This window comes from Monodon monoceros, unplaced genomic scaffold (assembly GCF_005190385.1).
Source record: "Monodon monoceros isolate NGI ecotype Baffin Bay Population unplaced genomic scaffold, NGI_Narwhal_1 Super_Scaffold_3, whole genome shotgun sequence".
NCBI lineage: Eukaryota > Metazoa > Chordata > Mammalia > Artiodactyla > Monodontidae > Monodon > Monodon monoceros.
The window spans coordinates 40,783,330-40,810,509 of record NW_021703780.1 but is presented as its reverse complement, the minus strand read 5'-3'; the positions used below and the strand labels follow the sequence as shown (position 1 = coordinate 40,810,509).

Genomic DNA, 27,180 nt, shown 5'->3' with positions numbered 1-27,180 from the left:
AAGATTTTCAACAGAAATAATACTGGCAAATTTTTCTATGTCAGTCTCAGCTGCTCCGTACTTGAGAGCGGTTTCTCCAGGACAGTTTTTTCATATGATTTACACCCATGGTTCTCACCCAGCGACAGCTCAGCACTCTTTCTCCCCGTTCCTTCCCCCGCCGCAGAACATTGGCTCCAGATAGCGCCATTTTTAGTTGTCACACAGGGGGGTTCTTTTGACAACTAGTGGGTAGAGGCCAGGAAAGCTGATAGACAGGCTACTATGCACAGAACAGCTCCCTCTCCCCAGCCACAAAGAACCACCTGGTCCGAAATGCCTATAGCACTGAGGTTGAAAGCACTGCCTTATATACACTATGCTGCTTCTAAACATTCTAGACTTACACTCTCCACACACATCCACCTTCCAGTTCACCTCTTCGTGGTTTTATTTAGCTTGTTTCATTACCCCCAAAACTAGACGGTTGAACAAATTCATTACTTTCTTGTTGAATCCATTCAATCAAAGCAAGTTCAAGATCTTCATTTTTATTTTTTGCCTTACGCCATGCTTTTCAAAATGTCACGAGGTCTTGGTCATCACACCTCTATTTGATTTCAACAACTTGTCTTTTTAAGTCATAAATAGTGGTGGCTGTTACAATATTTTTCAGTAAAATGCCTCAAATTTCTGCAGCAATGCTACTTTCCACACTATTAATGATATCAGAAACTTCCATTTATTCTTCTTACCTTTAACCACAGGGTTATTCTTTAACTCTTTTTGACATTTTCACAATTCAACTAAATCTAAAGACAAAAATATTTTCATTTTTGAAAGAAACAAAAACATTCATTTGAAAACATACATGCAACCCAACGTTCACTGCAGCATTATTTACAAATATCCAAGATGCAGAAGCAACCTAAGTGTCCATCAACAAATGAATGGGTAAAGATGTGGTTTGTGTGTGTGTGTATATATATATATATACACACACACACACACACACACACACACGTACACACACACACCGTGGACTATTACTCAGCCATAAAAAAGAATGAAATTCTGCCATTTGCAACAATGTGGATGGACCTACAGAGTATTATGGTTAGTGGAATAAGTCAGACAGAGAAAGTCAAATACTCTATGTTATCACTTATAAGTGGAATCTAAAAAATAAAACAAATGTATATGACAAAACAGAAGCAGACTCACAAAGAGTGAACTAGTGGCTACAAGTGTGGAAATGGAAGGGGAGAGGGGCAAGATAAAAGTATGGGATTAAGAGATACAAACTACTGTGAATAAAATAAATAAGCAACAAGATATACTGTACAACACAGGGAAATATAACCATTATTTTGTAATAACTTTAAATGGAGTATAACTTTTAACAATATTGAATCATTATGTCGTACACTTGGAACTAACATAATGTTAATGATACTGTAATTTAATACCAAAAAGTCAAAAATATGTGCATTCATATGATATATATGTGTATATTTATGTCTATATGTATCTTTACACACAGTGAAGCTACAGAACCATATGTAACCAATAAGAGCTCTGAGACACGTTTGACCCCTTCCCTCAGCAGGTCAGATTTGCCAAACGAATTTCAGCAGCAAATTTTTAGAAAATCTGATTTTCTGAGCTATCCAGATTTGGAAATGCAGAAAAGGAATTGTGGACCTGTATTGGGGTTATGGTTTTAATCTCCTAAAACTCTTCAATAGTTCTCATTACGTTTAGCATAAAGTCAAAATCCTAATGTCACCTACAAGGATTTTAAGTGCCTGGTTCCATGTGATTTTTCCAGTCTAATCTTTTCCCCTCCTTCCTCTCACTCTCTGTGCTTCAGTGAACTTTCTAGAGGAAGTTCATCAATTCTTTCAGCTTTTCCACACAGTATTACCATTACCTAAAATGTGTCTCTCTTTTTCCCCTAAACACATACACACACACACACACACACACACACACTTCCTCTAGCTCACATCCACGTAACCTTTTATGTTACCACTTAAAGTGGTCTTCAGAGACCACTTCTCTGGCACCCTAACCTAATTTAGGTCATCCTATCATTCTCTGCTATAGAACACCACACTTTTATCCTTACTTTTCTCACTTCTGTATAAATTCTTGCGTGTTTGGCTTTTGTCCATCACTTTCACTAAATTTTAAGCTCCACAAGTAGAGGGGAGACGGCTGTGTTCCCTTCCTTGGAGTCCCAAGGGACAGCGAAATTTGGACACAAGCACAGCACTAACCAAGACTTACAGAATGAAGGAGGCTCCTAAGAGGAGATGGTGATGGGGCAAATCCCAGTCCAGTTCACACTTGGAGATGTCCAGGCGAGCATGGAAGCCAAGTGGAGCCCGAATGGCTCAGGAGCAGAGGGGTCTCTTCCGCCCACCACGTCCTTCCTCCACCGCTGGCAGGTGGAAGATGAACCCGTGGGGTGCCGGTAGAGCCTCCGAGGGAGTACTAGCGCCCCCGGCCTGTGCCCGGGCGCCTGTCATCGGTGGGCGTCACCGCCATTCTCTTCCCATGCGCCCGGGTGACAACATCATTCCTGTCCCCACAGCACTTTTCATGGTGCAGGTAAAGTCCGAGTGTCATTTCTCCAACAGCACGCGGCAGGTGCACTTCCTGGACAGGTCCATCTATAACCGGGAGGAGCTGGTGCGCTTCGACAGCCACGTAGGGGAGGACCTGGCGGTGAGCGAGCTGGGGCGGCCGGCCGCGGAGCTCTGGAACCGCCAGAAGGATGCCCTGCAGCGGGCGCGGGCCGCCGTGCACACCTTCTGCAGGATTAACTACAAGTTCTTGGAGAGCAGCACCATGCGGCGGCGAGGTCGGGGGGGAGGTGGGGGGGCTGTGACAGAGACAGAGAGACACAGAGACAGAGGGACTGAGTCCAGGGTGAGTGTGTAGGATTGTGGACAAGTACAAGTTACGAGGGTACACGTGAGAGCCTTCTGTGGGAAAACTAAAGTGAGATTTTGTCGACGTATGCTGGTGAGAGGGGAGAGAGTGTGTGTATGGTGGGGGGAGTGGGCCTGGGGTCTGAGAGGACCGGGAGGGAGGTGGGTATGGGGAGAGGGGTGCAGGAGGGAGGGCTCCAGGCATCCTCCGCTGCCGCCCTGGGAGAGTCTCGGGGAGGGGAGACAGAGATAAGGGCTGACTGGGGCGGGTGGTCAGAGATGCGGGAAGGGACCTCCAGGTGTCTGTGGTTGGGGGAGGCGAGGGGAGGAGAGGAGAGGTGAGGAATGTAAGAGGCTTGGGAGAGCGTGAGAGGAGCCCCAGTCTGCTCTGGGCACACACCCCCTTACTCCTGAAACCCCTGAAATAAATGTGCCGGCGTCTGTGTGCAGGCGCGTTTCTTTGAGAATGAAATTTGTGAGGGAGACTAATCACTAGGGGTGCAGCGGAGAAGAACCTCCCACTCACCTCCGACCTTTCTGAGGCTACTTTTAGGTCTGAATTTCCAACTACTCTTTTGCTTTCTTAGTGTGTATATTTTTACATATTTGAAATGATTGTGAAGCTAGCTTTTCAGATATAATTTTGTTACTTAATAATACCATAAAAGGGGCTTCCCTGGTGGCGCAGTGGTTGAGAGTCCGCCTGCTGATGCAGGGGACATGGGTTCGTGCCCCGGTCCGGGAAGATCCCACATGCCGCGGAGCGGCTGGGCCCGTGAGCCATGGCCGCTGAGCCTGCGCGTCCGGAGCCTGTGCTCCGCAACGGGAGAGGCCACAGCAGTGAGAGGCCCGCGTACCGCAAAAATAATAATAATAATAATACCATACTTATGTTACTATTTTTATAATGCTAATAGTACTTAAGTAGTTGTGCTTTCCCTTTGTATGGTTGTGAACAATTTACCTCACATTCCCCATTGTTAGATTTTATTTTCCATATTGCCACTTAGTTAGAAATTTATATCTTATTATTTTTAACTTACATTTCTTTTATTTCTAAAGTTCTTCTCTCTTTTTTTCCCCCCAGTTGGAATGACTGCCCAAAGCATTATCTATTAATCTGTTGCCACTAGGGTCCTAGTGTTTTTCTCAGTAATTTTATGGGCTGTCTATGCAGTAAGATTATTAACACTTTGCTGGTATTTGATTCAACATTTTCTCCAGTTTGTGGTTTCTATTAGATTCTGTTCAATATTTTCCATGTTGAGAATTTAACATTTTTTACTTACTGAAATAGAAACGGAAAAATTGTGACTAATGATTTACCATCGGTCTTAAATCTGCTATTTTGTGGTACTGTACAATTGTGTCCCCCATTTCTCCTTTTTATTTATTTATTTATTTATTTAACTTTGACTGTGCTGGGTCTAGTCGCCACACAAGGGCTTCTCTAGTTGTGGCACGCAGGCTTAGTTGCAGTATGTGGGATCTTAGTTCCCCAACCAGGGATCAAACCCAGGCCCTGAGCATTGGGAGGGCGGAGTCTTAACCACTGGACCTCCAAGGAAGTCCCTCTCCTTTCTTTTAAAATAATTGTATTTATTGAGGGCCTGAGAGTGCTAGAGGCTGTCTCAGACGTGAAGAGTCCCAGACCCTGCCCTGATCTCAATTGTCAGTTTAGAAGGAGAGAGAATTCTAAAATGATAACAATTGAAAAACTAGATGTGGCTTTTTTTGGGGGGGGAAAAAAAAAGAGCAAGAGAGAGAGAGAGAGAGATCCATCAGCTGAGTATAAAACAATAAAAACTTTTTAAATGATTAACTTTCCTTGTTCCTTTTCCTCTGCAGGACTCATGCTTTCCTTGAGACACAACTCATAGCGTTAGAGAATGACCTCTGTCTATTTCTGCTTCTCAGGGGAAGAACCATTTCTGTGCTGTTCTAAGATGTGAGTCCATTGAGGCAGTGTAACCAGGATTTCACACTCTACATCTCTATCTACCCCACTACTGTTCCCTAATTTACCCTTACGCTGTGAATCACACTTTCTTTCACAGTAAAAACATTCAATAAGTAACTGACATATACTGAAGGCTAAGTTCTGGCCATCTCTTTTTTTTCTTTTTTGGCCCTCCCTGTGCGGCTTGTGGGACTTTAATTCCCTGACCAGCGACTGAACCTGGGCCTTCAGCAGTGAGAGCGCAGATCCTAACCACTGGACCGCCAGGGAATTCCCCCAACCATTTCCTTACATGGTTTAAGTCCATTAGCTCTTTTTTTTTAATATGATGATCAATATTTTTTATTGAAGTATAGTTGATTTACAATGTTGTGTTAATCTCTGCTGTACAGCAAAGTGATTCAGTTGTACATATATACATCCCTTTTAAAATATTCTTTTCCATTATGGTTTATCATAGGATATTGAATATAGTTCTCTGGGCTATACAGTAGGACCTTGTTGTTTATCCATTCCATATACAGTATAATAGCTTACATCTGCTAACCCCAGCCTCCCACTCCATCCCTCCCCCAGCCCCACCCTCCTTGGCAACCACAAGTCTGTTCTCTATGTTTGTGAGTCTGTTTCTCTTTCGTAGATAAGTTCATTTGTGTCATATTTTAGATTTCACATATAAGTGATATCATACGGTATTTGTCTTTCTCTTTCTGACTTACTTCACTTAGTATGATCATCTCTAGGTCCATCCATGTTGCTGCAAATGGCATTATTTCGTTCTTTTTTATGGCTGAGTAGTATTCCATTGTATATATGACTCATTTAACTTGAAGAGGTAAATTCATATCATTATCCTCCTTTAGAGGAGAGAAAACTGAGGCACAGAGGGATTTAAAAACTCTCCCAGGATTAACCAGTTAGAAGTAAAGCCTGGATTTGAACACAGGCAGCCTAGTTACAGAAATTACCCTTTTATTGAATGCACCCTGTGTCTTGCAAAATTTGTAAACACTTCAACAATAGGTAACTGTTTCAAATTATGAAAAGAAGCCCCACAATTTTGCTCAACATCTCTCAACTCTAATAGGCCCTGTTATAGGGGTTAAATTCAAGACCCATGACACTGACTTCTCCTAAGCCACATGGCAGTCTGGTCTGCACAAGGCTACATCTGGTCAGGAGACTTACTGTCTCCCTCGCTATTCCCTCTACATTTTCTCTCCTACTGGAGCCTACAGTGACTATGTATCCTGCAAAGACCCAGCCCCTGTGGCACCACAGCCTCCTGGTCTGCTCTGTGAATGGTTTCTATCCAGGCCACACTGAAGTCAGGTGCTTCCAGAATGGCCAGGAAGAGGAGGCGGGGGGTGGTCTCCACAGGCCTGATCCCTAATGGAGACTGGACCTTCCAGACCATGGTGATGCTTGAAATAGTTCCTCAAAGTGGAGAGGTCTACACCTGCCACGTGGAGCACCCCAGCTGGACGAGCCCTGTCACAGTGGAATGGAGTGAGAAGCCTTCTGACCTCGAAAATTCCTTACCCATCAGGGAGGAGACTTGCTTACCCCCGAGTGTCAGGTTTCTCCTCTCCCCACAGCATATGTGCATTTTCTCCATGTTCTTCTCTCCTTCAGCTTAGGTTATTGGGGCTGCCCTGTGATATCCTGTGATAGAAATCTCCTGATTGTTTACAGACATCTCGTGATGGCTTCTACAAATACCTATACTCCCTGGGGAGGCAGTTCTGCCTGACAAGCAGAAAAGAGGATGTCCCTGTTTTGAGCCTCCCATGACATCACAGGTCATGGTCACCCCTTGGCCCTGGGCACCAGTCCCCTGCGTCGGGCTGGGCTTGTGCTTCTGACACTCCTGCTCTGAGTTGTTATTGTGACCTGAGAAGGGGCACATCCTCTACAGGGATGTTCCTGTCCTGAGGGGAGTTCAATCTCAACCAGTCCCAGGCTCCTCGTCCATCAGATGTTGAAGACGTGTGGCCTTATGCCAGGGCTGTGATATTTAAGCGATCCACTGCCTGAACCTTGTAGCCGTTCCTTTTCTAGGAATGGCCAATTATTCTAGTTCTTTCATATCAGGCTTCTCCCCCCAGTCAAAGCTCTCAGAGTCTCAGAGAAGTTGGATTCAGGGTAAAAATCACCCAAACTAGCTTCTTTTCTCAGGGACACGGTATGAACCTTCACGAGGCAAGATACTGAGTAGAATCGGGGCCTGTGTTATGGGTCTGCTCTTCCTTGGGGTGGGGCTGCTCTTAATCAGGAATTAAAATGGTAAGGAAGCTGTTAGCAGCTGAGATGCCCCACAGGTTTCTTGGAGGAAGAAATACGGCTTTGCTCAGTGAGTTCTCTGAATATCAATGACCCTGTCCTACAGGGTCATCATACAGGGCCATCGATATTCAGAGAACACATCGAGCAACCTTTACCTAGTCAATCTCAAATTTCCTGGAAATCCAGAAATCAACAGTCCGCGGTTATTTATGAGTGAAATATAAGAGGTGATGGCCTGTACAGATAAGAGAAGGGTTATCATGCATGGAGATCTCAGATGGAGATCCTGGGGCAAATGCAAGAAGAGACGCTAAGCCTGATGAAATGATGCTGGATTTGCGTGACGGAAGCTTCCTAGGTCACATGCTCTCAGGGTCTGCTCTCCTCTCCACCCTGGCATCAGGTGATATGGATGGTGATGTAGAGAAATCTCAGGTGAGAGGGGGGAGTCAGGGGCTGGGGACATTGTATCCGGGAACAGACTTGCCTCCGTATCTTTTAAGTATACATCCTCCCTTCCCTTTCCTAGGATACTCTGGACTTCAGCCAACAGGTAATGCCCCTTCAGCCTCTTTTAGAGATGGATTTGGTCTCCTAGAAATGGTGGTGGAGATGACAAGACAGGAGACAGACAAAAGGAGAAAGACTTTGAATTCTGATTAGGTGGTTTGCAATAAAGCTTTGCACCAGCTAGTAAGAGAACAGACTTGTGTTTGCCAAGGGGGAGGGGGTGGGGGAGGGATGGATTGGGAGTTTGGGGTTAGCAGATGCAAACTATTACATATAGGATGGATAAACAACAAGGTCCTACTGTATAGCACAGGGAACTATATTCAGTATCTTGGGATAAACCATAAGGGAAAAGAAAATGTGTGTGTGTGTGTGTGTATAACTGAATCACTTTGCTATACAGCAGAAATGAACACAGCATTGTAAATCAACTATACTTCAGTTAAAAATAAATAAATAAATAATATAAGAGGCCTGTGCTCTAAAGTATCTTTGGCTCAGGGAGGCTTAAGAATGATTTCCCGGGCTTCCCTGGTGGCGCAGTGGTTGAGAGTCCGCCTGCCGATGCAGGGGACACGGGTTTGTGCCCCGGTCCGGGAAGATCCCACATGCCGCGGAGCGGCTGGGCCCGTGAGCCATGGCCCTGAGCCTGCGCGTCCGGAGCCTGTGCTCCACAACGGGAGAGGCCACAACAGTGAGAGGCCCGCGTACCGCCAAAAGAAAAAGAATGATTTCCCCCTTCTTACTACAGGGCTTTAACGTGAGGCCCCCCAAAAGAGGGAACGAAGCAGCATGAAGAGGTAGGTCTGGAAAAAACCCTCTCCTCTTGTCTCCTGTAGGACTCCTGAGCTGAAGCGAAGATGGTAACACTCAAGCAAGAACCTTCTGTCCCATCAACTAGAGGTGATCACACTAAGCGAAGTAAGTCGGAAAGAGACAAATACCATATGATGTCACTTATATGTGGAATCTAAAATATGGCACAAATGAACCTATCTACAAAACAGAAACTGACTCATAGACATAGAGAACAGATTTGTGGTTGTCAAGGGGGAGGGGAGGTGGGGGAAGAATGGAGTGGGAGTTTGGGATTAGCAGATGCAAACTATTATATATAGGATGGATAAACAACAAGGTCCTAATGTATAGTGCAGGGAACTATATCCAATCTCCTGTGATGAACCATAATGGAAAAGAATATAAAAAAGAATGTCTATATGTGTGTAACTGAGTCCCTTTGCTGTACAGCAGAGATTGGCACAGCACTGTAAATCAACTCTACTTCAATAAAAAGAAAAATTTTGAAAACAAAGAAGAACCTTCTGTCCCAGCTTCTTCACAGCACGAAAAGTTTTCCTGCTTAGCGCTCATTCTTCACAACAAGAGTACTTTCTCAGGATCTGGTTTGCTCAGGATCTGGTTGAATGACCCTGCAGGAAATGTCCTGGATGGCTTCCTCAGCCCCTAACCTGGACCTGGAAGTTCCCAGTGTTGATTCCAGTACCTTATTTCATTCTTTCCTGATCCTCTTTGCTTTCTACCCTTGCTGCCTCCTTTGGCCCTCATTTCCTTATATTTATTTTCTGAGATACACAGGGAGTGAATCTTCTGCTTCATACAGCATCAAGGACAAGAAATAGAAGGAAAAGAGAAAGGGAGAGTTGCATCACAAAACAAAGACCATTTTCATTTACATTCCGGAATTTTGGACACATGTGATCTGGAAGGTTTCCTTGCTTCCTTCCCTGTTTTATCTCGGGGGTTTTCTGCATTCTGTATTTAGGCGTGTTGCCCTGAGCTAGGAGAAAGCCCTTACTGAACCCACTTCTTGGTCTCCTACATCTTTGCATTCTCAAAGGCAAACACACAAGTCCCTTCACACCATGGGATACAGAAAGGGGACAACAAATACAAGACATGCAGGTAACTTGTAAGTATATGATGCCTTCAATCACATTCTTTTGTCTCTTTTCCCTGATTTTTTTAAAAGAAAATATCTAAACCTGGGTACTTCTAGAACTTTCCTTTTATTATTAAGGGTAGATTTCAACACCTCAATTTTTTTTTTCTATATGCTCTTTTCAGAAAGCTATCAGGACAAAGCCACTGTAGTGGAAAAGATGTATTTCTGAGGCCCCCCACCAGATAGTGTGACAAACTGTCTGTCATGAGAGAATCCTGTGTGGACCTTACCTTAGCAGAAAACAGAAAATTCTGGGAAACAAAAGGGAATGCATGAATACACTGATATAAACGATGAAGTACCCTGCAGCTAGAAAAAAATGAGAAGCTCTCTGTACCCTGCTATGGAATAATCTCCAAAATATATTTGGAGCAAGGTACAGGAGAGTATGTGTAGTATACAACATTTTGCTTAATAAATTAGCAAAAGGAGAGAGGAGGAGAAAAAGAATATCTAGCTATACCCATTCTATTCCATTATATTCTACTCACATGTGTATATAGAAACAATGGAAGGTTTGTAAAAGTGGTTGCCTAAATGACAATGAGAAAATATGTTGTAATGGACAGATTTGAAAGCTTGACTTGTCTGAATATCTTATTTAATCATTTTAAATTGAAGAATATTCAAATATTTTATGTAATCAAAATTTTATTTTTTTATATCACTAAACACTAAATATAGTGTGCACCAGTAAATTAATTAATTGATTAATTTATTCAGCAAACACATATTAAAAACCCCTTTTATATTAGGTACAACTTTATTTTTTTTTCTTATTAGTAATCCATTTTATACACATCAGTGTATACATGTCAATCCCAATTGCCCAATTCATCACACCCCCACCCCCACCCCCCACCGCTTTCCCCCCTTGGTGTCCATACGTCTTTTCTCTACATCTGTGTCTCAATTTCTGCTCTGCAAACCAGTTCATCTGTACCATTTTCTAGGTTCCATATATATGCATTAATATACGATATTTGTTTTTCTCTTTCTGACTTACTTCACTCTGTATGATAGTCTCTAGATCCATCCATGTCTCTACAAATGACCCAATTTCATTTCTTTTCATGGCTGAGTAATATTCCATTGTGTATATGTACCACATCTTCTTTATCCATTCATTTGTCGATGGGCGTTTAGGTTGCTCCCATGACCTGGCTATTGTAAATAGTGCTGCAATGAACATTGGGGTGCATGTTTCTTTTTGAATTATGGTTTCCTCTGGGTATACACCCGGTAATGGGATTGCTGGGTCATATGGTAATTCTATTTTTAGTTTTTTAAGGAACCTCCATACTGTTCTCCATAGTGGCTGTATCAATTTACATTCCCACCAACAGTGCAAGAGGGGTCCCTTTTCTCCACACCCTCTCCAGCATTTGTTGTTTGTAGATTTTCTGATGATGCCCATTCTACCCGGTGTGGGGTGATACCTCATTGTAGTTTTGATTTGCATTTCTCTAATAATTAGTGATGTTGAGCAGCTTTTCATGTGCTTCTTGGCCATCTGTATGTCTTCTTTGGAGAAATGTCTATTTAGGTCTTCTGCCCATTTTTGGATTGGCTTTTTTTTTTTTTTTTTCAATATTGAACTGCATGATCTGTTTATATATTTTGGAGATTAATCCTTTGTCCAGTGATTCATTTACAAATATTTTCTCCCATTCTGAGCGTTGTCTTTTCATCTTGTTTATGGTTTCCTTTGCTGTGCAAAAGCTTTCAAGTTTCATTAGGTCCACTTGTTTATTTTTGTTTTTATTTCCATTACTCTAAGAAGTGGATCAAAAAATATCTTGCTGTGATTTATGTCAAAGAGTATTCTTCCTGTGTTTTCCTCTAAGAGTTTTATAGTGCCCGGTCTTACATTTAGGTCTTTAATCCATTTTGAGTTTATTTTTGTGTATGGTGTTAGGGAGTGTTCTAATTTCATTCTTTTACATGTAGCAGTCCAGTTTTCCCAGCACCACTTATTGAAGAGGCTGTCTTTTCTCCATTGTATATCCTTGCCTCCTTTGTCATAGATTAGTTGACCATAGGTGCATGGGTTTACCTCTGGGTTTTCTATCTTGTTCCATTGATCTTTGTTTCTGTTTTTATGCCAGTACCATATTGTCTTGATTACTGTAGCTTTGTAGTATAGTCTGAAGTCAGGGAGTCTGATTCCTCCAGCTCCGTTTTTTTCCCTCAAGACTGCTTTGGCTCTTTGGGGTCTTTTGTGTCTCCATACAAATTTTAAGATTTTTTTGTTCTAGTTCTGTAAAAAATGCCATTGGTAATTTGATAGGGATTGCATTGAATCTGTAGATTGCTTTGGGTAGTATAGTCATTTTCACAATATTGACTCTTCCAATCCAAGAACATGGTATATCTCTCCATCTGTTGGCATCATCTTTAATTTCTTTCATCAGTGTCTTATAATTTTCTGCATGCAGGTCTTTTGTCTCCCTATGTAGGTTTACTCCTAGGTATTTTATTCTTTTTGTTGCAATGGTCAATGGGATTGGTAAATGGTAAATTTAATCCAAAAGATTAAAAAGGAGTTACATAAACTGAAAACAGACGATAAGAATGGAAACAAACTTGACAAAAAGTATGTGATTAGAAACAAGCTAGAAAAGTAAATCAAAGAAATATTCTACCCTTGTATAAAACATTGTGCAACTATTAAATCATTATATAATTCTAAATTCCATAGACTTTGGGAATATAAGTAAATTATTATACTGGAAGTAATTATAAGTAATATAGATTATATAAAGTTGTTGGACACGTCTCAGAGAAAGAAATTCGTTGAGAAAATAGAGGATTCTTTTATTTTGTTCCATTTGAAGAGTCAGTGTCAAATAGAAGGAAATTCTAAATGTAAGTGATTGATTTAGAAGTTTATTTCAAAGTAATAATCATTTGAGCACAATTCCTCCAGTGTCAGAGACTATTATTCTATTTTTAAGCAAATTCAGTCTATTTTTTGAACATCTTAGTTGCATTGTATATTATTTACACTAAATAAGTCATCATGCTATAGGAATTTAATAAGGAGATAGTCATGTCTGCAATAGACATACAGTTGAGATAAGTTTTATTTGATCCCAAGGTTGCAGCTTTACTCTTGCTTTGTTATCTGAGATGAAGAAATGATTCCTCTCATTTTATTTGAAACCTGGTGTGAAAATATAAGGTTGAATTAAAATGTATGGCATGACTATTTCAATGAAGACACTTTCTGCTGCTAGTAGTAGAGAAAACCCAATCAATTTGGCTTTGATTTGTTTTTTACTTATTTTACATAGCAGATGGGCCCCAGGTAGGGCACCTCCAGAGCTGATCAATGTAGCTGTCCAATAGTTAAATATATCCATCACCTCCAAAAATTTCCCTGTGTTCCCCACCTTTATTGTGATAAGAATCCTTTCCATGAGACTTATCATCTTAACAAATTTTTAATTACACAAGAGGCAACTTAATTTTTCCCAGAGTGTGATATTGGGTTTCATAAAATGTAATCTATATTTGGTCTTTTTCCCCATTCCTGGCACAGTTCTCCTAAAACACTTGGAATTTCCAAAGTGATGAGAGCCACAAAGGTGTCTCGTTATATTAATGAGGTGACAGTTGGACCCCACTTAGGGGTGGGGGCTGGTTGCGGGGAGAACCAACCCTGTGATCAGACCCACTCCCTGACCTCTGGGAAAGAGAAAGTACTTGGAGGTTGAAACAACAGCCAATGGCAACTCAGGGGACCCCAGACACAGCAGAAGAGCCCCCATCTCAGAGCCTCAAGTGGCAACACCAGCAACACGGGCAGCAGCAAAGCACCAATGACTCCAGAGGCACAAGAAGTGACAGTGAGAGCACCTTGCAACACCTCTGACAGAAGAACTCAAATATAACCAGAGGCAGCTCAGGTAAGAGAAACCAAAACCGTGTGCTCTAGTGCCACCTACTGGAAAACAAAAGAAAAGCCTCTAACTTCTAAACCCACGATTCATCAGAATAGAAGTGTGCTCGCTACTTCAAATGTGCTGGCAGAGGACAACTCATCAAGCACCATGAAGAACCACAGCAATAGTGTACCACAAAAGTAAATAATTCTCCAGAAAACAATCATAAGGTCATGGGATATGGTGATCTAACTGACAGAGAATTCAAAACAACTGTCAGGAAGAAACTCAACGAGCAACGAAACTCACAAAGGCAGAACAGAAGGAATACTTTCCCAAAGAGATTGAAACCCTAAAAAAAAAAAAAAAGAACCAAATAGAAATTCTGGAGTTAAAGAACTAATAAACGAGATGAAGAATTCTTGAGAAAGCACTGGAAATAGAGTAGACCGTATGGAAGAGAGAATTTGTGAGCTCAAAGATAGAAATGTAGAAATGATACTAGTAGAAGAGGAAAGAGAAAGATCTTTTTATTTATTTTTTTAACATCTTGATTGGAGTATAATTGCTTTACAATGGTGTGTTAGTTTCTGCTTTATAACAAAGTGAATCAGCTATACATATACAAATATGCCCATATCCCCTCCCTCTTGTGTCTCCCTCCCACCCTCCCTATTCCACCCCTCTAGGTGGTCACAAAGCACCGAGCTGATCTCCCTGTTGCTATGTGGCTGCTTCCCACTAGCTATCTATAAAAATATGGAATGCTTCACGAATTTGCGTGTCATCCTTGCACAGGGGCCATGCTAATCTCTCTCTTTATGGTTCCAATTTTAGTATATGTACTGTCAAAGCAAGCACGGAAATCTTTTTAGAATGCGGAAATTCTGTGAGAGCCATTTGACTCTTTTAGGAAGGGCAACATTAGGGCGATGGGTATCTCAGAAGAGAGCGAGAAGGGATGAGAGAAGTTTATTTAAAGAAATAATGGCTGAGGGGCTTCCCTGGTGGCACAGTGGTTAAGAATCCACCTGCCAATGCAGGGGACACAGGTTCGAGCCCTGGTCCGGGAAGATCCCACATGCCGCAGAGTAACTAAGCCCGTGAGCCACAACTACTGAGCCTGTGCTCTAGAGCCCACGAGTTACTACTGAAGCCCCTGTGTCTACAGCCCATGCTCCACAACAGGAGAAGCCACCGCAATGAGAAGCCCGCTCACCGCAAGGAAGAGTAGCCCCCACTCGCCTCAACTAGAGAAAGCTCGCACGCAGCAACGAAGACCCAACGCAGCCAAAAAAAAAAAAGAATAAATAAAATAAATATATTTTTTTAATATAATAAAAAAGAAAGAATGGCTGAGAACTTACCAACCAGGGGAAGGAACTGAATCTACAAGTCAATGAAGCAAATAGAGCCCCTCATTAACTTAATGCAAAAAGACCATCTCCAAGACACATTATATTAAAATTGTCAAAAGTCAATGACAGGGACTTCCCTGGTGGTCCAGTGGTTAGGACTCCGTGCTTCCACTGCAGGGGGCTCGGGTTCAACCCCTGGTCAGGGAACTAAGATTCCACATGTTGCACAGCACAGCCAAAAAAAGAAAAGAAAAAAAAAAGTCAATGACAGAGAATTTTTTAAAGGCATCCAGGGAAAAAAGGATAGTAACCTGCAAAGGAACCCCCATTAGTTTATCAGCAGAGTTCTTAGCAGAAATTCTACAGGTCAAGAGGGAGTGGAATGACATTCTCAAAATACTGAAAGATAACTGTTAGCCAAGACTACTCTATCCAACAAGGTTGTCATTCAGAGATGAAGGAGAAATAAAGACTTTCTCAGACAAACGAAAGCTGAGAGAGCTCATCAACATATACCTTCCTTACAAAAGATGTAAGAAGGAGCTCTTCTACCAGAAATAAAAATGTAACTGAACCCAGGTTCAGTTGTTCGCCATTCATAAGCCAATAATTTGAGAGGCAAGTGTCAGTAGGAAGGAAACGTGCTTTAATCAGAAAAGCCAGAAATCTGGGGAGAAGGTGGACATGTTTCCCAAACCAACTCCAAAGATTCTGCTCAGCCATGACAGTTTTTAAAGGGAAAAATGGAGGGAAAGAATCTCAGTGAATCACCGAGGCAGGAGGCTGGGTTCTGCATCATTCTCCATTGAGTGCAGACTGGCTGACTCTCTCTTCAGATGTTATCTTGCCTGTGTGATCTCCTGCAGGATTGCTTGCGGGGGGGGGGGGGGGGGGTTTGAGCTGCTGGGGGTAGAGAGCTAGTCATTTTTTAACTGCTTTTTATCTAGGAAAAGAATCAACAGATTAGACAAGGCATGGTGTGCATTCAGGAGAGCATAAGTCAGGAGTCAGTTTCAATTGCCTAGTGATCTCATTCCTATAATTAGGTTCTTTTAAGGTTAGAGAGGAACAGAAATGGGCAAATAGGAAAGGGGCAAAAGAGCTGCTTTCAAAAAGGTAAAAAGTACACACAACTTTGAGTAAGGTGATACACAGACAGAATCAGAAAATTGCAGCTCTGTATCAGAATAGGTTTTCAAACATTTATTGTAGCATAAAGGTAAAAGGGGGGCGAGGCATAAAAATAACTATAGCTACTACAATCTGAGAACAAACACAACATAAGGGATAATTTGAGACAACAAAAACATAAAAAGGGAAGAGGAAAAATACAGAAGTCATATAGGTAAATGAAGATAAGATGCTATCAGCAGAAAAAAAGACTATTTTATATATGAGATGTTTTATACAAATCTCATGGTAACAACAAAACATAAACCTAGAGCAGAGACATGAAACATTAAAAAAGAGGAAACTGAGAAAAACGTCCTTTAACACCACCAAACTAAAATGGCAGATAGAAACACAAGGAAAAAAGAAGCAATAGAGACATAAAACAACCAGAAAACAAAAGATAGAACGGCAGTACCATGTCCTCATCTATCAATATTCACCCTAAATGTAAATAGGTTGAATTAACCAATCAAAAGACACCACCGTAACCACTACTCTGTTCTCTGTATCTAAGCATTTATTTTTGTTTGATATGTCTTGTTTATTTTGTTTTTATTTACTTGTTTTTGCAGTCCACATATCAGTAAAATCATACAGATTTCTCTTTCTCCATCTGATTTATTTCACTTAGGGTCATACACTCAAGGTCCATCCATGTGGTTGCGAATGACAAGACTTCATCTTTTTTTATGGCTGATAGTATTCCATTGTATGTGTGTGTGTGTGCATATACATATATATATATGTATATATATATACCACATCTTTTTTTTATCCGTTCATCTGTTGGTGGGCACTTAGGTTGTTTCCATATCTTGGCTATTGCAAATAATGCTGTGATAAACATGGGGACGCATATATCTTTTCGAGTTAGAGTTTTCATAGTCTTTGGATAAATACCCAGAAGTGGGAGGAGGGTGAAATGGGTTAAGGGGATAGACTCTATGAAGATGAATGGAAACTAAATCTGGCAGTGAGCATGCTCTAGTGTGTAGAAAAATAGAAATATAAGGTTGTAACATAAAACTTATATAGTGTTATAAACCAATGTTACCTCAATTAAAAATAAATTAAAAGAAAAAAACTATAATTCACTGAAAGCATTAAATTTTACATGTACAAAGAGTGAATTTGTGGTAAGTAAATTATACCTCAAGAAGCCTGTTAAAATAATCCTTCTTAAAAGAAAAAGAGTCTTCCTAAGCAAGACAGAAAGTCTAGAAGACATAAATAAAAATATGTATTTGAATAAAAATTTTAAATTTATTTGCATGGATTAAATAAATTTTAAAGAAATATGTAAAGCTCAGAAAACTTTGCAACACACAAGGCTGACAATGGGCTAACTTTCTTATTATGTAAAATTGCCAACAAACCAACAAATAAATGAACAAAAATAAACAACAGAAAAGTGGGCAAAGATACAGACTATTTACAGAATCAAATACACCAAAGGCCAATAAACATAAAATATTTACTCAAACACACCAATAATCAGAAAAAAATACAAATTCAAATAGCAATGTGATGAAATATTTCTCCCCCAAATTGGCAAATGTAATAGTCTGGGTTTTTTAAATAAAGGATTTACAAGAGTCTGTGGGAATGGATTCTCTCATATATTATTAGTAGCATCATGAATGAGTGGGAGCTTGGTGGTATCTATTAAAATATTAAAGTGCAAATGTTACATGATTGACAACAATAATAAAATCCACATCCATATATCTGCAATGTTCTGAATGTTTGTGCCTCTACAAAATGTATCTGCTGAAACCTAGTCCCTAATGTGATGGTATTAAGATGTAGAGCTTTGGGGGGTGATTAAGTTCTGAAGGTGGACCCCTTATGAATGGGATTAGTGCCCTTATAAAGGGCCCAAAAGACCAGGGTCTTCCCTTCCACCATGTGAGGCCACAGTGAGATATTGACAGTCTGCAAACCTAGAAGAGGGTTTTCACCAGAACTCGACCTTGCTCGTATCCTGATCTCAGACTTCCCACCTCCAGAACTGTGAAATATAAATTTCTGCTGTTTATAAGCTACTCAGTTTATGGTATTTGGTTGTAGTATCCTGAATGGACTAAGACAATATCTATCTAAAAGAAACAATCCTACATTAGCTTAAAGAGACTTGTAATTGAATGTTTGTTGCACCAGGTTAGGAATAACAAAATTATTTCCAAATTCAAAAAGAAAAACTGACAACTTTGTCTTGATTATGAAAATTCTGTACATCAAAAAATTATAAAATATGTTAAATATTGGTGTATATCCCTTTGGGTAGTTGGATAATCCCAGACTTCCATCCTAGATAAAAACATTCTAAATAAATTCTCATACATGTGCCAAGATGACATAAAAAAAAAGTAACTGAAGAGAAAAGAAACAGTCTTAATTTTAAGAGAGAGAATGGATGAATTGTGGTATAGCCATGCAAAGGACTAATATACCAAGTTTTAAGTGAATGATGTAGGACTAGCAACCTGTATAGCAAAAAAATCATAAACTACAAAAGACCCAGAATACCCAAAGCAACCCTGAGAAGGAAGAACAAAGCCAGAGGTATCGCACTTCCTGGTTTTAAACTATAGTAATAAAAACAGTATAGTACTGACATTAAAATGGACACATAGACCAGTGGAACAGAAAAGACAGCCCAGGATTAAACCCTTCCATATATATTCAACTAATATTTGACAAGGGAGCCAAGAATATCCAATGGGGAAAGGATAGTGTCTTCAACAAATGGTGCTGTGTAAACTGGAGAAACACGCCAAAAAAAAGTAGAAGAAAGGAAATAATGAAGATAAGAGAGGAAATAGAATGGACAATAGATGTATAATAAAGAAAATCACAAAGCTGGAGTTTTCTTTTTTTCTTCTTTTTTTTTTTTGATAAACCACCTGCAAGACTGATAAGGAAGAAAAATACAAATTACTAACATCTGTAACAAAAAGATGCCATTGCTACAGATTCTACAAACATTAAAAGATACTAACAGGATATAAAGAAGTTTGTGCCGGTAGATTTGTTGTTTTGATAAAATTCTTTGAAAAACAACATTCCATCATCTATTTCTGTATAACAAATTACACCCCAAAACAACATTTCATGATCTATTTCTGTATAACAAATTACACCCAAACTTAGTGGCTTAAAACTACAGCCATTTAATGATTTTTCACAGTTCTGGGAGTTGACTGAGCTTAGAAGGTGGTATTCACAGAGGGTCTCTCATGTGGTTGCAGTCAGATGGTAGCTGGGGCTGGGGTCCTCTGGAGGCTCAACTGGGACACAGAGACACTCTCTCCCTCAGCAATTCCAGTGCTTCTAACGTGGCCTATGTGGTCCCATCAGCAATGAAGGCAAACTTCTTACCTGATGGCTCAGGACTTCCAATAGGAAAGTAAAAGCTGTAAGCCCTCTTTAGATGTACTCTCAGAATGGTCTAAGTCCAGGGCCAGCTACATCTCCATGAGATGAATGACAAATACTTTGTACCCTAATCAATCTACCGCACAAAATTTACCAAAGCTGACCCCGAAATTAGACCATCTGTATAGTCCTACAGATGATTTTTTTTTAATTGTTAAGTGTAATAAAATCATCCCTCAAAGGAAATTCAAGGCCCAGATAGTTTGCAAGGATATGACTGCTTTTGAGAGGAGGGAGTGGGCTTTGATTGGCCTGCAGCAGGGAGACTTATGCAGCAGCTGGAAAAGTTCTGTTCCTTGAACTGAGCATTGATTACAGGGGTTTTGCCATGAGTCATGTATTGAATTATACATTTTATGTGGTAATCTCTATCTCAGTTTTATTTGAAAGGAAAAAGTATTTTAAAAAACAATGAAAAGGGAGCAGTGACTATCTGAACGTTTGTCTTCTGAAGACTGTGGGGCTGCCTTTGGAAGAGAGAAAGATGGAGATCACGACTTAGAGGGTTAGGGCTGGACCACAGAAAAGTAAAAAGTTTGGGATTGGAAGGAGCTAGGTCTTAGGGGAATTTCTGGACACTGTCCCTGGAAATGGGGACTAGTATAGACAAGGAGGAGGAAGAAGGGCACAAAGATGAGAGATGCGTGATCTCAGAACACAAGACTCTAGAATCAGTTCAGGACTCCTCCAAGGTCTCATGGAAAGGAGTCATCCAGAACATTGACCTCATGAATGTCCTTCACTTAATCCAGGACCACTCAAACCCTCTTCAGGCTCCAGGGGGAGAAGCTTCTATTAGGACCTTAATGTGGCTGTGGACGAAGAACTGCTCTTGGGACCTGCAGGGACAGTGATAAAGTCCCGTGAGTCCCCCACCCTCCAGCACAGGGACTCAGCAGACAGCGCACCCAGCCAGAGTCACTTACATCTTATCCCCGTGACCCTCCCTCCACCAAAGGATGGGTGAATGATCTGGCACCAAAAGCTAAGGAAGGAAACATTACCTCAGCACCAGACAACAGAGTCTCCACACGTCCTACAATAAAAAAGCAAGAAATAGGATGCCCCAGTTAGAACCAAATGTTGTGATTATCCTGAGCGATGGGGGATGACCCAGAGTATCAGAACTCCATCTCCAATTACCCTCCGGAATGTTTCTGGCTTCAGGAAAAAACTATCCCAGTGATCCCTGAGAGGTATGATCAGCCCTCCCTGCCTTGCACCTTAGATGTTAGGAAAAGTGGGAAGTGGGGAATGCCAGGGGGCAGGGGGCAGGGGTACTCCTCAGAGCTCATTACCTTTCCGAGCCCTGGTGTGGATGACGATCCCCACCAGAAGGAAGACTAGCCCAACCAGGAAGGCTGCAATTCCACTCAGCATCTTTCTCCAAGAATATTCAGACTGAGCTCCTATGGAAAACATGTATTAAAGTGAGCCAAAAGCTCCCAATATTTGGTGTACCTTCCTGAAATCCCAGAACCTGTGCTGGACACCAATCCAGTGCTATCTAGGGAAGGACTACATCTTTGAAGCCAAGGTTTGTACTCATGGAGTTTCTGTTAATGAACCTTATAGCCAATAATAATGCCCCCCTAAATGCCAAGACCAAAGCATTAGAGGACAGTAGTTCCCAAAGTTGGAAGTAAGTGACAAGGTGATTACACCTCCATATTTCTTGGAAGATCCAAGGATAGCCATGTTTTTTCCCACCCCAATCCAAAGACCCCAATTTCTATGACTCCCTCAGATCAGAGGGAAGAAGAACTAGTGTTGAAGCCAAGATGAACACAGAGGTAACACAGGTCTTGAGTCAGATTGAGCCGAGTTTTGTCCAGAAAGTATAAGCTGATTCTCACTCCACTCCACAGAAACAGGGCTCAGCAGGCTGGGATGATCAACAAGGCAGGTGTAGACCTCTCCAAGTTCAGGAGTCATTGCCAGCATCACCATTGTCTGAAAGGTCCAGTCTCCATTCCTAATGAGGCCAGTGGACATGACCCCCTCTCTCTGTTCCTGCCCATTCCGGAACCACATGATCTTGATGTCCCCTGGATAGAAACCTGTCACAGAGCAAAGCAGCAGATTGTGGTGCTGCAAGGCTGGGATCCTCTCTGGATACACGGTCACCTCTGGTTGCACTAGCGGGGGAGAGAAGAAATGAGACATGGTGAAGGAAATCCACAAAGCCAACACAGGAGTTTCATTAAAGGTTATCTCAGCCCCATATTTCTTTCCCAAATCACCCAAGTAGAAACTGGAAATGTGGGAAAATCTCACCCCCAAAGACTCAAACGCTGGGTATGTTAGCGTCGCAAGGAGGATTTAGGCTTTATCACATGCCCACAATTGCCCCTTGTATTTGGGAAGACACTAGCCCTTAAAGTCCCTGAGAACTGGGGGTCTGGGACCCAAGACCACCATGAACTGACCCCTGAGGATAGTGAGTGAGTCACAATTGAGGACAGAACATATACAGACTCCCCTGCTCCTGACCCATCTATCCTGAAGCAGGAAACTGCCCAGTACAAGGAAGAAGAGCCACAGCCAGGCTCACACGGGGGAGATTCCTGAATCCCTGCAGTCCCCACCTTACACCTCACCTTTTCTCCCCACAGTGAAGGGTGCACCCAGCTTGTAGTTGTGTCTGCAGAGCGCATCCACAGAGGCTCTACTCCTTGCCAGTATATCGGGCCGATTGTTCCACAGCTCAGCGTCAGGCTGGCCCAGCTCCGTCAAGGCCACAAACATCCCCAAGTTGCTGTCAAAACGTGCATACTCCTCCAGGTTAAAGATGAATCTGACCACAAACTGCACATTTTCTGTCCCATTGGTGAAGTAACAGTCAGCCTTTGCCTGAATCACAAAATCTTCTAGAAAACCAAAAAAAAGACTATGAACCAGCCCCAATTAGGAAACCCATACCTGGTTTATTATGCCAGACCACATTGATTGGAGAAGAGGCCTTTGACCTCAGTAAATCGGCCAAAGTAGCCTCTGCTCCCCTGGGCCCCACCCTGGTTCCTCTTAGCAAAGAGACATCCATTCTTCTTTGAAAGAAGCCTGAGGTCCAGCCTACCAGGCCAGCCAAACAGGAGACCTGTAACCCAAAGAAGCAAGTCAGAATGTGTCCAGAGACATAAACTTTCATTCAACAAATATTCATTCCTTTGACCAATATTTATAGACTGTTTGCATTTTGCCAGACACTGTGCTAAGTTTCTCCAAGCCAAGCTTTCAGAAGCCCAAGAATTCCCAGCCCTGTATGGAATAGTTCAATAGTATTCTTGCCGTTAGTAGGTTAATTCTATATATTCCTTCTGGAGTAAAGTGAAAGGAGGATGGAGGTGGGGTAAAGAAATGCAGAGTAGGTTCATAGTAGGTGTGAAATAAACTCCCCTTCTACTTTCCACTCACTATGGGTTTTCTCAAGAATTTTCTTCTGGGGACTTCCCTGGTGGTCCAGTGGTTAAGACTCTGTGCTTCCACTGCAGGAGGCACAGGTTCAATCCCTGACTGGGGAACTAAGATTCCAGGTGGCACAGGCAAAAAAAAAATTTTTTTTTAATGAATTTTCTTCTGGACATTTTCCTTTGCACGATTACTCAGAGACCTCATCCCCTCTGTTGGCTCTAGTAAGGTAATGACCTCATTACCTCTATCTATGTTGGGTAAAATAGTCTTAACTCATGACTTGAAGATGCCTTTTATCACCACCATCATCATTGGCCCTGTATGCACAGTTCTAGTGGTTGTAATAATATGGTGAATATAGGGTTAACTTAAACCTTTTCTGGAAACTTTTATATTAAACACTTCCACTGAAGAATGAATTAAAAAATCCAAATCCTTCAATATCCTGTGATAAACCATAATGGAAAAGAATATGAAAAAGAATGTATAACTGAGTCACTTTGCTGTACAGCAGTAATGAACACAACATTGTGATTCAACCATACTTCAATAAAAAATAAATTTTAGGGACTTCCCTGGTGACATAGTAGTTAAGAATCTCTCTGCCAATGCAGGGGACATGGGTTTGAGCCCTGTTCCAGGAAGATCCCACATGCCACGGAGCAACTAAGCCTGTGCGCCACAACTACTGAGCCTGCACTCTAGATCCCACGAGCCATAACTACTGAGCCCGTGTGCTACAACTACTGAAGCCCGCACGCCTAGAGCCTGTGCTCCGCAACGGGAGAAGCCACCACAATGAGAAGTCCGCGCGCTGCAACTAGAAAAAGCCCGTGTGCAGCAACGAAGACCCAACGCAGACAAAAATAAATAAATAAATAAATATTTTAAAAAATAAATTTTAAATAAATAAGTAAAAATGCAAATCCATTCTCCATTATGATTTTCCACTTTCAAAGTACCTTATTAGTATTGATAGTGATTAGTTTGAAATCTATACTGACTTTCATACAATGTAACTCTTTTCTAATTGGCATGTTCTCCAAAACAATTTAATTTCCCAAAGCTATTTAATCAGTCTTCATAGGTAAGAAAAAGTATGATTGTGTATTGTGGTCTGGATGTTTGTGTTCCCTCCATTCACATGTTGAAACCCCAACCCCCAAGGGTAATGGTATTAGTCGGCAGTGTTGGGGGAGGTACTTAGGTCAGGAGCATGGATTCCTGATGAAGGGGATTAGTGTCCCTAGAAAAGAGGTTCCAGAGAGCTCCCTAGCCCCTTCCACCATGTGATGGCACAGAGAGAAGGTGCCCGCTCTGAACCAGAAAGAAAGCCTTTCCCAGAACACAACCATGCTGCAGCCTTGATCTCGGACTTCCCAGCCTCCAGAACTTTGAGAAATAAATTTCTGTTGTTTATAAGCAACGCAATCTGTGGCATTTGTCATAGCAACCCAAACAAACTAAGGTGGTGATAGTTGTCTTAGATTTGAAGATCTGGACAATTTTTTTTTTTTTTTTTGCGGTACGCGGGCCTCTCACTGTTGTGGCCTCTCCTGTTGCGGAGCACAGGCTCCGGACGCGCAGGCTCAACGGCCATGGCTCACGGGCCCAGGCGCTCCGCAGCATGTGGGATCTTCCCGGACCGGGGCACGAACCCGTGTCCCCTGCATCGGCAGGCGGACTCTCAACCACTGCGCCACCAGGGAAGCCCCTGGACAATTTTAAGAGACAAACTGGTAAATGGACCTGGATTGGTCTCAATTCACTTAAGTTCTAGTTCATTTTACATAGAAACAGACACCTCCCCTCCCTGATCTGCTTCCCTATCAATAAAGACAGGTTTGGATTCACGAACACCAACACCGAGGTAGAGCTCAAAAGCATTGTGTTAGGTAAGAAAAGAAACAGGATGTGATTCATCACACAATGGCATTTATTAAAATTTAAAAATACAGGAGGGAGCGGAGTCAAGATGGCGGACTTGGAGGATGTGGAGTTCGTGTCTCCCCACAACTAGGGCACCTACCAGAGGCTGGTGGGGGACCTTGACACCCAAGGGGATAGAAGGAACCCCCAAGTGACTGGGGAGGACATGGGGGAGAGCGAGGGGGAAAGAGAAGTGGAGGTTGGAGGGAACCAGTGCCCCTGAGGGGTGGCTGGGGGAGGGGAGGGGTTCCTGTGCCTGAAGGGACCCTTGGAGTTTCAGAGGACTTGGGGGAACGTGGATAGCATTTCTCCTGCCCACTCGGGCCCTGAGTCCTCCACCATCCGGGGGCCCCTCCTGCCATGTGGGTCCTAAGGGTGCGGGAGAGAGGGGGTAGGGGAAGAAGAGTAAAGGTGAACGGGGAGCCTGCTAAGGTCTCAGGCCTGATCATCCCTACTCTGAGGCCAGAGGCACATCAGGGCCCCTCCAACGGCACTGAGCCTAATTCCCACCCCCCACCCCAAGGGCTTAAGCATAAGGCCCCGGCCCCACCTAAACGATGCCCATGCCTAAGCCCCACCCCACATAGCCAAGGCCTTTTCTGGCCTTTTTTTTCCCTATATTTTTGCTACTGTGATTCTGTTTTACCTTCTGGTTGTTGTTTCATTTATATTTTATTTTTTCTAACATATCTGTTAGTTTTCTAATCTTTTATTATTGTTTACTCTTTGTTACTTTCTGCCCTTTTTTATTTTTTTGCCGCCCTGTGCAGCTTGCAGGATCTTGGTTCCCAGGCCAGGGGTCAGGGGTCAGCTCCTATGGTGGGAGCACTGAGTCCAAATCACTGGATGAACAGACAGCCTCAGACCCCAGGGAATATTAATCAGAGTGAGGTCTCCCAGAGGTCCTCATCTCAGCACCAAGACCCAGCTCTACCCAACAGCCTACAAACTCCAGGGCTGGAAGCCTCAGGCCAAACCACCAATAAGACAGGAACACAGTCCCACCCCTCCAAAAAAAAAAAAAAAAATGAGACAATAAAAACATATCTTACAGATGAAGGAGCAAGATAAAAACCGACAAGACCAACTAAATGAAGAGGAAATAGGCAACCTACCTGAAAAAGAATTCAGAGTAATGATAGTAAAGATGATTCAGAATCTTGGAAATAGAATTCAGGCATGGATCGAGAAAATACAAGAAATGTTTAACAAAGACCCAGAAGAACTAAAGAATAAACAAAGATGAACAACACGGTAACTGAAATAAAAAATACAATAGAAGGAATCAATAACACAAAAACTGAGGCAGAAGAACAAATACGTGAGCTTGAAGATAGAATGGTGGAAATAACTGCCAAGGAGCATAATAAAGGAAAAAGAATGAAGAGAATTGAAAACAGTCTCAGAGACGTCTGGGACAACATGAAATACACCAATATTCGATTTATAAAAGTCTCAGAAGGGGCATTCCTGGTGGCATAGTGGTTGGGGGTCCGCCTTCCGATGCGGGGGACGTGGGTTCGTGCCCCAGTCCGGGGGGATCCCACGTGCCGCAGAGCGGCTGGGCCCATGGGCCATGGCCACTGGGCCTGCGCATCCGGGGCCTGTGCTCCACGGCAGGGGAGGCCGCAGCAGTGAGAGGCCCGCGTACCGCAAAAAAAAAAAAAGTCTCAGAAGAAAACAAAAAGAAAGGGTCTGAGAAAATATTTGAAGAGATTATAGTCAAAAACTTCCCTAACATGGAAAAGGAAATAGCCACCCAAGTTCAGAAAACACAGAGAGTCCCATACAGGATAAACCCTAGGAGAAACACACCAAGACACATATTAATCAAACTAACAAAAATTAAATAAAAAGAAAAAATTTTAAAGCAGCAAGGGAAAACAAAAAATAACATACAGGGGAATCCCCATAAGGTTATCAGCTGATGTTTCATCAGAAACTCTGCAGGCCAGAACGGAGTGGCAGGACATATTTAAAGTGATGAAAGAGAAAAACCTACAACAAAGATCACTCTACCCAGCAAGGATCTCATTCAGATTCGATGGAGAAGTCAAAAGCTTTTCAGACAAGCAAAAGCTAAGAGAATTCAACACCACCAAACCAGCTTTACAACAAATGCTAAAGGAACTTCTCTAAGTGGGAAGCACGAGAGAAGAAAAAGACCCACAAAAACAAACCCAAGACAATTAAGAAAACTGCAGTAGGAACATACATATTGATAATTACCTTGAATGTAAATGGATTAAATGCCCTAACCAAAAGATTCAGACTGGCTGAATGGATACTAAAACAAGATCCATATATGTGCTGTCTACAAGAGACCCACTTCAGATCTAGGGACACA

General features: G+C 42.1%; 2 protein-coding genes, 1 long non-coding RNA gene and 1 other non-coding gene across 4 annotated transcripts in view; 2 read left to right on the top strand and 2 right to left on the bottom strand.

The window, feature by feature from the left end:
* The first annotated feature begins 1,086 nt into the window (after positions 1-1,086).
* Positions 1,087-3,051, top strand: LOC114907142 (rano class II histocompatibility antigen, D-1 beta chain-like). Its single transcript, XM_029242452.1, has one exon. The coding sequence runs from the start codon at positions 2,338-2,340 to the stop codon at positions 2,926-2,928; it is 591 nt and encodes a 196-aa protein (XP_029098285.1). The 5' UTR covers positions 1,087-2,337; the 3' UTR covers positions 2,929-3,051.
* A 68-nt stretch (positions 3,052-3,119) lies between these two features.
* Positions 3,120-10,482, top strand: LOC114907143. The gene is made up of 3 exons (XR_003796651.1): positions 3,120-4,866; positions 8,514-8,595; positions 8,923-10,482. It is a non-coding gene; the product is annotated as an uncharacterized LOC114907143 (long non-coding RNA).
* A 3,795-nt stretch (positions 10,483-14,277) lies between these two features.
* LOC114908230 lies at positions 14,278-14,385 on the bottom strand. Its single transcript, XR_003796920.1, has one exon. It is a non-coding gene; the product is annotated as a U6 spliceosomal RNA (small nuclear RNA).
* Positions 14,386-16,942: 2,557 nt separating this feature from the next.
* TAP2 (transporter 2, ATP binding cassette subfamily B member) overlaps positions 16,943-27,180 on the bottom strand; it is a 31,332-nt gene continuing 21,094 nt past the window's right edge. The window contains 5 exon segments of the mRNA XM_029241831.1: positions 16,943-20,332; positions 20,498-20,529; positions 20,792-20,902; positions 21,350-21,631; positions 22,094-22,363. Coding sequence (XP_029097664.1) covers positions 20,297-20,332; positions 20,498-20,529; positions 20,792-20,902; positions 21,350-21,631; positions 22,094-22,363 — 731 coding nt within the window. The 3' untranslated portion in view covers positions 16,943-20,296.